The sequence below is a fragment of the Podarcis vaucheri genome (genome assembly GCF_965113315.1).
Source record: "Podarcis vaucheri genome assembly, chromosome: 14".
NCBI classification, from domain to species: Eukaryota; Metazoa; Chordata; class Lepidosauria; order Squamata; family Lacertidae; genus Podarcis; species Podarcis vaucheri.
This window is the reverse complement of record NC_138752.1, coordinates 46,738,992-46,752,596: the sequence shown is the minus strand read 5'-3', so window position 1 is coordinate 46,752,596 and position 13,605 is coordinate 46,738,992. Positions and strand designations below refer to the sequence as shown.

Below are 13,605 nucleotides of genomic sequence, written 5' to 3'. Positions count from 1 at the left end.
CCTTCCAGGGGAAAGGTCCCAGGTACAACCTCTGGCATCTTCAGGTAGGACAGGCAGAGACTTGCTGCCTGAAACCCTGGAGAGCTGCTGCCAGTCAGTGCAGACAGTACTGAGTTAGGTGAACTAATGGTCTGGTTCAGTATAAGGCAGCTTCCTATGTCCCTAAGATGGAGTGAAAGCTTCCTATTTTTCTAAATATGTGTGTGTGTTACCTATTGGTTCTGGATGCATCTTATACCTCTACTTTCCTTATTTTTCTCGTTCCTTGTTTATTTCCTCCCAGAGCTCTTTGATGCTCTTTTTTTGGGGGGGGGGTCCCTCCCTCCATTGTTCAGCAAACACCCAATTCCAAGCCACTTTGGAAACCCCATGCTCACTTGCTCAGACCAATCCCTCCTCCTGCCACTGAGAGATTTACCTTCTTGCAAAACGTTGCTTACCATTCCAAGAAGGGGTGGTTTGGAAGATGAATTGCCCTTGCCTTTGGACGGCCTTTGCCTTCTAAACCAGGGGTTGCCAGCGGGGTTGCTGTAGATCTTGTCATCCCTGACTACTGGCCGTGCTCAAAGGGGCTGGTGGGAGTTAGAGGCCGAAAACATCGGGAGGGTACCGCTGTGGCCACCCCTGCTTTAAATCGTGTGCAGCACAAGTCAGGGCCCTTCGTCTTTGCATGGTTAATGGTGAGAAAGGAGCTTCCAGAGTTTTGCAACGTGTGCTTTCATGTTTTGTTAATCCAGGTGTTGTCATTCCGTTCATCAGTGTCTGGTGCTAATAGAACCAAAGCTGTTTCCTCCTTGCCGTATATTGTTTGAAAACGTTGAAAATGTACAAGTGCTTTGTTCTGAGGTTTGAACTTCCTGCTCTCGAGGCTTAGTTTGCTTCCAGTTCTTGGTTGAAACTAAGCCTCCTGTTACTGGTACCCTGTTGTCTAAAGATTCCCGTTTGCCTTCCTGTAAGTTGTTAGATAAATTTGCAGCTTGTACCTTTGCCAGGAATCACTGCTTGGATTGTGGCGTGACCTCAGAACTGCGCCACATGAGAGAGAGAAGATCATACAAATGTTCACAATCATTGCGCATCTATTCATGGAAAAAATGTTGCCTGTGTTTTAATGCTCAGAATGCAAGGTGTTTGAGGATAGATCTTGGGTGCTTGAGGGGAACGGAGTGTTTCCACCCTACTGAGTCACAAAGACACCCACATTGATCTGATTCATTATTATTTGGATTGATATTCCTCCCTATCCTGAGAGCTTAACGTACTTGTGGCTATTCCAGAATAAAACCAGGCAAGTGAATTGCGCATTTTCAAACAAAGCAGTTGCTCTTGAAGGCATGGGTTTTTAAGGGAGAAAACAAATGATTTTTTTCTTCTTATGGGTCACTGACTGGTATGCTTTGGAGACGGCTGGTTGGGGATGGAAGTGTGAGTTGCGGTTTCCTTGCTCATTCCCAATTTTATGTGGCTTATTCTGATGAGAAACTGGCTCATCTTGGATGATCCAATCAACATTTACGTTGCCCTTTTCCATACGTTTTCAAAGCACATCCCATGCATCAGATAACAGCCCTGAAAGGTAGGTCACTAATAGCACCCCAGAGTTAATGATGTGGTTATGATGCTGAAAGTTGTGTACCCTTAGGCAACCTAGTGAGTTATGTGGCTGTTTTCGAGTTTCTTACCCACCTTTCACCATAAGAACCCCCATGGATTGCAGCAATATTAAAATGCAATATTAAAATCAGCGCAAACAATTTACAAGCATGGGGGGAGAGGAAGCCAATAAGGCAGATGCAGAAGATTCATTTGCATAAATCAGAGTCCAGTCTTGCGGGTCTGGGAAAAAGCAGAGTATTTGGAAGAAGTCTGAAGCAACAGGTGGCTGTTGTTTCAAGTATGGCCGAGGAAGGGCATCCTATTATTATTATTATTATTATTATTATTATTATTATTATTATTATTCAACAACAATTCAGCAGAGCGGGGCAACAGCAGAACTGCCTGTTTTCAGGTCACTAAATCTTAGAGCTAGACCCACAGAAGATCTCTTGGCACAGTTGGCATCACCATTTTGCCCAAACTGAATTGAGATGGCACGGGGTGTTCATGGCTTCCAAAGTTGGCAGCTCTGACTATATTATTATTATCAGTGCTTTTTTCGGGGGGGGGGGAATGTTTAGGGGTACTCTCATTTTCCTACTCATATTGAAATTCTGTCCCTCAATGAGGCCAAACTTAGATTCACAAAATGTTTAGGGGTATGCGTCCCCCTGCGTCCCCCAGAAAAAAGCTCTTCCTCCTCTTCTTCTTCTTCTTCTTCTTCTTCTTCTTCTTCTTCTTCTTCTTCTTCTTCCCCCCAAGTTTAAAGAGCCCAGTCAATGTGGGGAGGGAAGCCTTAATTATCTGACTGCACTTCCCCAAGAGCCCAGCATCTTCCCATTTGCAGAGAAGGTTGCATTAGTGGAGATAGATATATAAGAGTTGCGACTTGAGCGTAGATGTTTGTTGAACCTTTCCAAAGTTCAGGCGTACCAGGCCTCCTGGAACTCTCTGTCCAAATTACCGTAACAGTCTAGCTCTGGGGACCGAGGGGTTTGGTTTTGGATACTCTCCGATTTTTCTGCCTGCTCTGTGTGTGGAGTGTCCTGAGATAGCATCCTCTCTAGTAATGTCGAAAAGACAACTCGGCAATCAGCAGGAATGCGGAGGCCCCCAAGGGCTCCCCCCCCCTTATGATTTTTAAGAAAAAGGAAAGCAGAAAGGCAAGACGCCATTTTGGCTCCCTTCCCTTCTTTTCTAAGCTCAAGCCAGCATTGCTCTTGCAAATTCTGTTCTGGAAAATGTGTTAACATTCCTGGGCCGGCTGACCACCAGCAGCCCTGCTTTCTCTCTTGGGTGCTCGAAAGCATGAGGCCTTCAACTTAGTAGGTGGCATGTGTGTGTTTTGCAAGGAAGGCGATATCTGTATGGGAATTCTGTGCTAAGAAAAGCTAAATTCTGTAACTATATTAACTCAGTGCAAATTTAAAACGACACAGTTCCCTCTCCACCCACCCACCCACTTGGTTACTGTTTTGCATGATTTTATTTCCATTTTAATAGCCAAGGGAGAGAGCAAGCAAGTAGGTGTGCAGTGGGCAGTAGTTCTACCCCTGACCACTGGAATCTGTGCTCTGCCTCCCTGTTTGGCTCCTAAGATTTCAACAAGTGCTGCCCACCAGAATGTGTTTTACACCTCTTCTCAGCCATGAGTGTGGGAAGCTTGCTTGTATTCATTTTTTTCACAAAATTCTCAGGAAGCTGAATTTCTTGCCTTCTGCACGCCCATGGGATTGTGGCCTGTGCACAACCCCCTGCTCACAGTGGAGATGCAAAGCACGAAGAGTTGAGGCTGAAACGTATTGTTTTATTAACCACCACAAGCTTTCCACTAGGCTTCATAAGAGCAGCTGACTGCACAACCGCTCCCCTAGGGCGAGTAAGAATTTTCTCCAGAAAATGACTAGACATGGAAGCAGATGCAGATTTAGGAAAGGAGTGTGGTTGTTTCTTTTAGATTCTTGACATGGCACAAGTGACTGGCTGAGTTACTTATTTTCTTCATTAGAATTTTTACCTGGCTTTAGCCATAAGGTCCCAGGACGGGTTGCAATATAATCATAGATATTTTTTAAAAGTAGAACAGCTAACAATGATAAAGAATAAGCAAAACGGTTCCACAGAACAGAAATAAGGTGGGTGCTAAAAATACACACCTCCCTAGGTAGCTCAGTTGGTTAGAGTGTGGTGCGGATAACACTAAGGCTGCAGTTTTGATCCCTGTACAAAACAGCTGCATATTCCTGCATCACAGAGAGTTGGACTAGATGATGATCCTCAGGGTCCCTTCCAACTCTACAATTCTACGATTCCAAGTATCAGGAGCCAAGGCGAAGAGGTGCGTCACTGTGAGCACCTTGAACTGGGTCCAGAAACAAACTGGCAACCAGTTAAGTGTGGGCAGGAGAGCTAGGGGCAGTTTGTGGGCGAGTAACTTGAGTAGACTTATCATTTAGCAAACCTGCTTTGTTCTCCCTTAGTCAAGCTCTGCCTCTGTGTCCAAAATAGATTCTCAATAGCCTCAAGTGAGGGAGAAGCAGAACAGCGTCTTCCTGTGACTCTGGCAGTATAGCATTTTTAGGCTTACCTCTGAGCACATTTGGCGTTCTTCAGTTGTCCAACGATGATGATGATTTAATCTACCCTTCTTGCCAGCCACCAGCCTGCTCCACCTGATCTCATGGCCTCTTGAAGCAACATGGTGATTTCCCCCATATCGACCCATATCTATCTTTCTGTCAGCCACCATGAACTAATGTACACTGATGCTTTTTGTGCTCCCAAGGTCTTCCTAAACTACATGTTTGTTTGACTGCTTCAGAGAAACTGTGGTTTTTAAAAGCATGGTATTTTCTGGCAGGCCCAGGTGCTGTTTCCTGTTGCCAATATTTTTTTATAAAATAATAATAATAGATTTTGCATCTCTCTTCAAGTAATGATGGCAAAGTTTCCATTGACCCATCATTTCTGAAATACCCCCTTCTTCAGTCACAACTCACTGGGAATAAGAATTGAGGATCTTAAATCTAGGGAGGGTCGTCCTCCAGATGGGGCTGGGGGAGGGCCTCTGCCAGTCAGTGCAGACAATACTGGGCAAGATGGACCCAGTGGTTTCCCCACTTGTTCTTGCAGGGGTTCAAGTTTGTCCTCTAATTTCTCCAGAGATGTCTGTTGTCTTGTGCAGGGTTGTAAGGCAGCAGCAATTTCTGTCCTGTGCCCTTGGTTCATTGCTGTTTCTGTTCTGCTTCCACCAAACCTACGTCGTTTGTCTTGCTATGCAAGGATTTACATAATTAATTTTGATGCGTTTCAGTGGAAGGGACATGTCAAAAACTCACGCAGAAAATAAGCATGCAATTACGCAGGGAAACATAAAATGAAAATCAAGAATAGTCAAAATACATTGAATTTAATGTCAGGTGGGATTGCCAAAGTATTTTTTTTCTTGCCCCACCCCCCGCAGCAGCACATAAACCTGAATGCACCTAAGTTAAAGGCGCGTAAATTGCAGGCTTACTATAACATAAATATTTACCATAATTATTTTACCATACTTATTTTAGTTTGCAGACTAAACTCCCTGCCCCGACAATAGCAAATGCCACTTGTATATTCTTGCATGATTGCCGTTCATGACCTTGCACAAACATACAAATTGCGGGAATTTCCATTTGCGACGGAATTTCCCAAGATTCCTAATCTTAGGTCAGGGTCAGTGGTTGTTTGCGATACGGAAAGGCCTCCCATTTATTTTCCCATTCTTCCTCGAACTTGATGCCACCTTGCACATTTATACAGGGGTCAGAGCTCAGTGGCAGAGCAAATCCTTTGCATTCAGAAGCCCTGGCATCTCCAGTTGTTCTTCCATCCTTTCTTTTTTAAAGGATCCAGTAGCAGGTGGATGGAGTGGGAAAACTTGCTGGAGCTACTGCCAGTTAGTGAGATCATTAAGCAACCCAAACCATTCTTGTGTGCCCTAAGTACTGGGCAGCTGCAGCGGTGGGATAAATGCCTCTGGCTGAGTGGTAAAGCACCCATACAGAAGGTTCCAGACTCAGTCTTGGGCTTCATAGCTTAAAAAAGGGCCTCGGGTAGCAGATCATGGGAGAGACCTTCCCCTGCCCTGAGAACAACCCACCCACCCGCCTTGCCCCAAAGAGCCACTGTCAGTCAGAGTAGACAGCACTAGTTTGATTAGATATGAGGGACCTTCAGCTGTCCATATGCTGTTCCCTGTTAAGGAAAATAAGCATTTGTTCTGTTGAACAAATACTATTGAACAAATCTCCACTTCAGTAGTTTTGATTTCTGTTAGGCAACTCTCCCCCATGATGCTTCTGGTGACATCGTTTTCGGTTTCATGCATTTCATGTGTCTTGCTATTCTCCATCTCCTTATTGCTTTTATGGCTCATCACTGGGGATGCGCGGGCAGATGTAGGAGGAGCTCATGGCTACAAAAAGTAAGGATTGATTACTTGTCAGGGGGAGGTAAGCCTGTTTCTTGTGCCAAATTATCATGGGGAGGATGTCAGTCTCTTAAAATAATATATGGCTAGGAGTATTTAAAGGTAAACTGGGTGCTCCAACACTGCATTGCTTTAAACTGCCCCCCCCCGCCCTCCTCAAACTCTTTTTATAAAGACTCATAGACAAGCCTTCCCCGAGCTGGTGTCCTCCCAGATGCTACAACTCGCATCAGCCCCAGTGCGACCTGTCATCTGGGAAGATGGGAGTTGTAGACCAAAACATATGGAGGGCACCAGGTTGGGGAAGGCTGTTGTAAATCATGGGTGGCAGAGGCTGTAAGACATGTGTGGCACCACCATGGTCACATGCCTGACTGTGGCGTAGAGTCGGTTCCCATATGTATGCCTGCCTGCCCAGCTCATTAGACTGCAGTCCAGTTGCATCACGTTCAGGGGTAACATTCCAGAGGCATCTCATATTTGCAAAAGTCACATATAGCCCCAGATGACTTTTTAAAAAACAAACAAACACAACCTGGCTACTAGCTGGCATGGGACGGGGGGGAGGCCCTCCCTGTGTCTCTGCTGCTTTGCCTCACTCCTCCACCAACAGGAGGAGAGGAGAGGGATGGAGGCAAGCAGAGAGAGTTGCAGGCAGAAGAAAAAGGCTGGAATTGATCTGGAATAGAGCAGCAGCCAAGCACCAGTTAAATTTGTATGGATGCGACTTGACTATAGAGAATTGCATTGTGATGCCCTCCAAGGTGGCACTTTTGCATTCGACACACTTCCTATAAAAAGTTGGTCACCACTGCCCTAACAGAGAATTGTTGGTCCTGAAAACATCAGCTTGCAGGCAAACGCTGAACCCCAACAACTTCCTAGCAAGCTCACTAAGCCTTTTCCCTCACCTCCTGTGTGGCCTTCGTCTCCTTTGCTTCCTGCTGGCAGTGGTGGCACTTGCCTCCCAGCTTTGACTGCCTACAGACCGAACCTGCAAGCTCGTGAGCTTCATGTTATCCTCACTTGTTCTCTGACATTGTGCTCTGTTTTATTGCCTTTCCCAACATCTAAACTTGGCATTCATTGAGATGTTCGGTATTGACTGAGATGCTGCTTGTATGTAGGTTTGCTTGAAACAAGAAATGTCTGGAAAGCCCCTGGCTGGTTATTATATCACATGCAAGGTGAAATGAGACGCCATAAAATATATACTGAGCTTGTCGCTTCCTCTTAGATAAGAATTAGCTGTGACTTCATCCTAAATGAGGAAGGCTTTTGTGCAATTCAGAACTGAGCACTGTCGTTCACAAGGACAAAATTTCCCTCCTGCATCTCTTTTTGTCGCTTTCTGGGTCAGCCACACCTGCTGTAGATTAGCGTGTTGTACTTTTGCAGAACTGTGAAGCCAGGCAAAGTGTGGTTCCTTTGAAAATCTCTTGGAAATTTAATCCATTTCTGAATATGTAAAGTGAAGTGGTAAGGAAGTATTTAATTGCAACTATCTGATTCCTCTTCCTCTCCCCCACCCTACCCAATTATGTGGTCTTTTAAAGCTCCCTTTTTCAGCCCATTTGTCGTGAGTCCTGGGATTCAGACCATACCCAAAAACAAATACATATTTTCTTAAGAAAAAGAACAAGCGCCACTGTCTATAACTGCACCGCAGAGTTTATTCCAATCTGGGATAGTTTAGAGTCTGGGTTGGCTTTCGTAAACCACCAGGCGCCATTGAGCATATCCTCTGAGTTAATACCTCTACAATGGTTTTGGCTTTTTTTGTAAAAACAGTAAGAAGAAAGAAAGCATTTTTTTGCAAGTTGTTGATCTATGAATAAACAATGCCTTAATAGGGAGCAGATTCGCCAGTGTCTGCCTAGTCTACAACCCTGGAGCCATGGCACTTCATTGTAAAGCATTCCTGGATGGGTTGGGCAGGATTCGGAGAACCAGGGAAGCAGTTCTTGTGATCTCTGAACAATCATATTCTGTGCAACACCAAACACGTGGTTGTGGGTCTGGATCTCTGAAATGGTTGGTTTCCTCATGGTTTTTATCTAAAAGCATCTGTCGTGAAACCTTTCATGTGAAGTCACTGGAGCAGAATGGAGTGACCTTCTTGATCATGCTTTAGCATCTCCCATGCTCAGTTCGTGCTTGCAGGTTTGGCATTTACCAACTTGTAAAGCCCTGCTTTACTTTTAGCTATGCATACTTAAGAACGTGAGAGCCTCTTGGATCAGGTCAAAGACCCACCTAGCATCCTGCTCTCACAGGGGCCAGCCATTGCCTCTGGGAAGCCCAGGAGCAGAATCTGAGCTTAATAGCACTCTCCCCAATCCCCCCATTGATAGTTTTATCCTCCGTGAAGAGGTACTTTCTTTTGTCTGTCCCGATTCTTCCAGCATTCAGCAGGTATCCATGAGATCTAGAGTTCTATGAGAGGGAGAAGAGCCTTTCTCACTGCTCTTTTCTCTATACCATGCATAGTAAGAAACCCCTTCTCCTAAATTGAATCAAAGTGCTCTTAAGAAGGACGTAAAACTTGTTCCTGGCTCTATTGCCTAGGCCACTGGCATGACGAGGGCATGTCAAAGAATGGCCACATTGGCTGACTGCCTTGCAGCCGCCAGATTTTTTCTGTCTAATGAAGACTTAGCAAAGCTTGAACATATGTATTCTGCAAGATAGCGCTGGGGCTAAGTGGGAAGTGAAGGGTCAAAAGAATCTATTGTATAAAGTACCTTTCTATGTGCTTATGTGTGTGTGTTTTAAAACCCCAAGTGGCATCACACTGGCACAAGTGGTTGAATTGATTGGCTGAAGATATCTTGCTGAAGATACCTGCTTGTTCATTTCAGTGTGGCGTTTGTAGAATGCTTTGCAGGAAGTAGATTGTGTCCATTGGTTGGATTGGCCCACCTCTCCCATTCTTGGTGCTTTGCAGACTGCAAGGTGGCAGGTCCCTGCTGCAAGGAGCTGGCAATCTAAAACGCTGCTCAACTCTGTCACTCATGTTAATGGCTCCAGGAAGGGTACAGTGAGGGGTGGAGGAGTGTGATGGCAGTAAACCAACAGACTCCTGCTGCTCCTCACTACCTCCCGGTGGTCCCTGAAAGAGCCGGTGTTCTCAATTCCTTGAAGTATTCAAAAGCTAGCGGAGCAAGGACTGCCTTACAGTTCATGCCCATGTTGCTGGCAGGGCATCTGCATCTCAGTCTACAAAGGACGGGGGATATCCCTTGGCGCAGGTTCCTCGTAGAGCAGCTGTAAGCTATGGAGGAAGTGGAGACTGAGTCTCAAGTCTGGATTCTCTTACGAAAATAGCCTTCTCTGACCTGGTGCCCTCCAAATATTTGGAACTATAACTCCCATAAGCCCCAGCCAGTGCAGTCTTGCCCATGTGATTTTCAGGCATGTGTTCATAGTCCTATGACCTACAAACAAGTTTAAAAAGCAGCAGCAGCAGCTGACATTCCCAGGAAGCTGAGTCCTGTACCCTGCCGTTCTCTGGAATCGCAGGAGTTGCACAAGCTCGGTCATCTCATCATGTTTCCTGGTCATTTTGGCTCCAGGCAGCTAATCATTGTTAAGCTACTCCTGTGTCATTCCTTTAGGACTCTTCAGGGGGTTTAGCAAGCTGCATTCAGCAGGATACGCCTGTAACTTACCTGAATTCACAACACTGCCTTGTAGGGAGGCAAATCGCCTTTTGTTGTATTTAGCCATAAGCAAGGGGCAGGCTAGGGGCTGAATGTGGCCCTGCAAGGATCGCGTGCCTCTCTCCCTGGGCCATGCCCCTTCCTGGCCCGGCTGCATGCTCCCCTGGACTGTGTTTGCCTGTGGGAATGCATCCTTTAATTGTGATAATGCCTCTTCCTTACCTGGATGGAGGACAGAGAGGGCCCGTGTGTGTTTTCCATGGCTGGAATGCAATCCATGGTGCAAGAACCGCTTCTGTTGCTGCACTCACCTTTGCATCTTGTTGCGCCTTCTTTTGTCTTCAGCCCCACTCACCACTGGCATGCAGCTCCCAGAAGTCTGCCCATAAGGGAACGTGACCCTTGGTCTTAACAATGTTCCCCTCCTCTGCTGTAGGTCTCCTGTGGGTGCTGGTGCCTATTGGGACTGGGAGGTGGGAGCCCAACAGTAGGTGGCGCCAGAGTCGATGGCAGACAAAGCCAGCTCATTCTAGTTCTGGCCCCACCCTCCCCCTTCCTGATGTGTTATGGGTATGAAAGAGGAGGAAGCTGGCAGGCGGGGACTTGCTAAGGATGGTGGGGCAGTGCCCCATTTGCCTGAATGGAATACCCAGCACCTGCATAGGCTATTTTGGTGAAACACTGGTCCTAGTGAATGCTGGAAGTCACTAGGGGTGCCAATGAAACAAAACATTATCTTACACCAAGTCCAGACTCTTGGTCTATTCAGCCCAGTTTCTACAGGGTCGCAGGCAGAGGGAGGCCACATTTTCCATCACCAGCTGCTCCTCATCCTTTTCAACCTGAGATGCTTCCCTGAATGCAATCTGGGGCCTTCATGCAGAGCTCTGAGCTGCCAAGATATTTGGAGTGCATTTTGGGAGCTCCCACAACTAGCCGCAGTTGGGAGGCACAATGCAGGGTTGGAAACTTCCCCAACTGAACAGGTGTCAATTTGGGACTCCAGCAGAGCACTGGATGAAGAAGAAGAAGAAGAGTTTGGACTTGATATCCCGCCTTTCACTCCCCTTAAGGAGTCTCAAAGCGGCTAACATTCTCCTTTCCCTTCCTCCCCCACAACAAACACTCTGTGAGGTGAGTGAGGCTGAGAGACTTCAGAGAAGTGTGACTAGCCCAAGGTCACCCAGCAGCTGCAGGTGGAGGAGCGGGGAAGCGAACTCGGTTCACCAGATTACGAGTCCACTGCTCTTAGCAACTACACCACGCTGGTTGCTTTCATATCCCATAGCCCCACCCAAGGAGCTGAGATGGAATATATAGTTCTCCCATTTCATAAAGTGAAATGCACTTTGTTAAAATAAATTTCCTTTATTCCCCCCCCCAGCCCCCGTTCAGTGTTAAGTGGCAGGGGTGGCACTGTTTCTTAAAGGGCCACCTCTCATCTTTTTAAAAAAGGAAAAGGAAGAAGGTCATGTTGCTAAAAGGATGCACCTCAAGTTTACACCTGAAGAAACATAAAAGTGTGAATGCAGCTTACATCTGTTTCCACACACGATTGACTGGCGTCCCCTGCCAAGGACATACTGGTGGGTGAGCCAGGCTAAACTGCTGTGTAATGTGTGGAATGGATTCAAATGTGGCAGCCACTGAGGTTTCACAGCTAGGCTGCCCAACTCCAACCTTTGGGCATTCCTCCTGTTTGTTTGTACCTCTTCCTGGTCGGTAGGCTCAGGGATGAATGAGCAGCTTTCGTACCCAAGAATGGGAGCTTCCACTTGCTTCAATTGAAGGCCGTAGTTTCGGAAGGAACCAGGCAGCTCCCAGAGTCTTTTCAAGCTCTGCTCAAGGGAATCCTGGAATTCCTTGGAAATTTTCTCATGTCAATCTGCATAATGGGTTCTTTCGGCGCTGTTTCCATTTATCACTCTTCATTTTCCTGTTTAACGGGATCAACAAGTTTGTTCGAGGAAAATAAAATGGGGAGTCACAAACTTAAATAAGCTGCAAGTACTGTTTATTCAGGCATTTGATGACTGAAGGAGACTGTTCCTGGCAACCCTGAGATCACTGGCTCAGAGAATGATTCTAACTGCTTTTAGAATGCTTTTTAAAAGTGTTTTGTGATTAAAGCGTTTACCCCTCACCTCTCTGGGCTCCTCTGGGAGGAAGGGCAGGATATCAGTTGAATAAACAAGAAATAAATAAAATTACTTTGAAATCCAATCAATCTGTGGCACCTTTCCCCTTTCTCAGCAAGGGGGAGGGGGGGTTTCTGCTGATCCAGACATCCCTCTTTGCTTTTGTGGAGGAGCTTAAGAAGGCAGAACAATAGCTTGAAGTGTCACAGGGAATGGGATTTACAGTATCTGTGGCTTTGCTTCTGTGGAGGAAGGGAACTGTAGCACAGTGGGTAGGAGAGAGCGTCTTCTTTGCATGCAGGTGTGTCCGTTAAACCCCCAGCATCTCCAGGTAGGGCTGGTGAAGATTCCCTGCCTGAAGCTCTGGAGAAATGGTCCAGCTCAGGGTCGGGTAGCTCCCTGTTTTCCTCTCAGTTCGTGAGGGGTAGGGAGCATCGTGTTTCATGAACTAGTCTACCCTGCAGGGCTAGTGAGAGCACTTTGGAGATGGGAAGCACGAGTGAATGGGGTATGTCTCCTCCTTCTGCAAAACGTAGAGGGTTCCATGTCAGATGGTGATATGGAAAGGTTTTTCCTGGAGGGAGGAAAAAATCCCGATGTACTAAATCAATGCTGTGAGCTTTCAGCCTTTTCTCAGTGAAAATCATGCTTTCCCCATTTCTTTAGTAGATTGGATTCATTTCATGGAGGAAGAGGAGAGGTCTCTCCATATTTGTTAATCGTGACTTCTGCGTAGAACCTCCAGGCTCAGAGACAGTCTGGCTCTTGGCTGCCAGTTGCTGGAGAGTAATGGCAGGAGAGGTGTGTTAGCCTCAAGCCCTTCCTAGAGGCACCTGGTTGACCAGTACAGGCAACAGGGTTCTGGAACTTTTTGGTCTGCTCAAGCTGCAGGGCTCCTGAATGAAACCACTATGTCCAAGGGCCCAGTGAATGCGTACAACAGGGGGTATTCTCTTTCCTTCCCTGAACTGCTTCTGGGCTTCCAAGAGGCCTTTGGTTATCCACTGCAGGGAGCAGGATGATGACACTAGATGGATCACTGGGCTCTTCAGATGTATCCCTTAATTTACCTAACAAAGCACTGAACCTCATGCAACATTTCATGGCTTTCTCTTGTTCTTGTTGGCCAGTGTAGCTTAGTTTTTCTCCTTCCAGCTGATGGCACCTGTCCACAACACATCCATTGTCCCTGTCCTTCTGTGAGGAAGTGCTTTTGCATTTCTGGCCAGCTTCCCTCTGTGTAAACTCTTGATTTCCCTCCCTTTCAGGTTTCGCCGTCGCCCAGTGCATCAACCAGCCCAACCCCTCGCCGCTTTCATCTCCATCCCCTTCGTCCAGCGGGAGCACCGGGCGCTGTGACTCTGCCACCAGCTCCACATCAATTCCTTCCATGGTCCAGAGCCCGTCAGGTATTGAAGCCTCTTGCTCTTAGCTCCTGTAGGCTGTTTTATAGACTGCTTGAATCCACCTAGACTTCCTAATCTTAATATTTTATCTCCTGTTCATTAAACTTCTTTTGGAAAGGGTACTCGAGGGTGGGGGGGGGGGTTCAGGTGCGTCCATACAAAACTGGGGGACAAATTATACGAGATTTTGTTTTCCCCAGTTGTGGCTTCAGTCCTGCAAGTCAGGCAAGTGGGTGAGCTTGGCAGACCATTCTGCATCACTCTCTTGCCTCAAATTGTATGAGACAACAATATTGCTTGCTGCAGGATCCTGCCTTAAAACGCTTTGTGCT

The 13,605-nt window shown here is 46.6% G+C and overlaps 1 protein-coding gene across 3 annotated transcripts in view; it reads left to right on the top strand.

The window, feature by feature from the left end:
- CLEC16A (C-type lectin domain containing 16A) overlaps positions 1 to 13,605 on the top strand; it is a 97,448-nt gene that overhangs the window by 69,089 nt on the left and 14,754 nt on the right. For all 3 annotated transcript variants that reach the window (XR_014213661.1, XM_082199650.1, XM_082199651.1), the window contains exon 22: positions 13,136 to 13,276. Coding sequence is in view for 2 of the 3 variants with exons in the window: in XM_082199650.1 (XP_082055776.1) it covers positions 13,136 to 13,276 (141 nt within the window). In the remaining variant the exon portion in view is untranslated. The remainder of the gene's footprint in view (positions 1 to 13,135; positions 13,277 to 13,605) is intronic.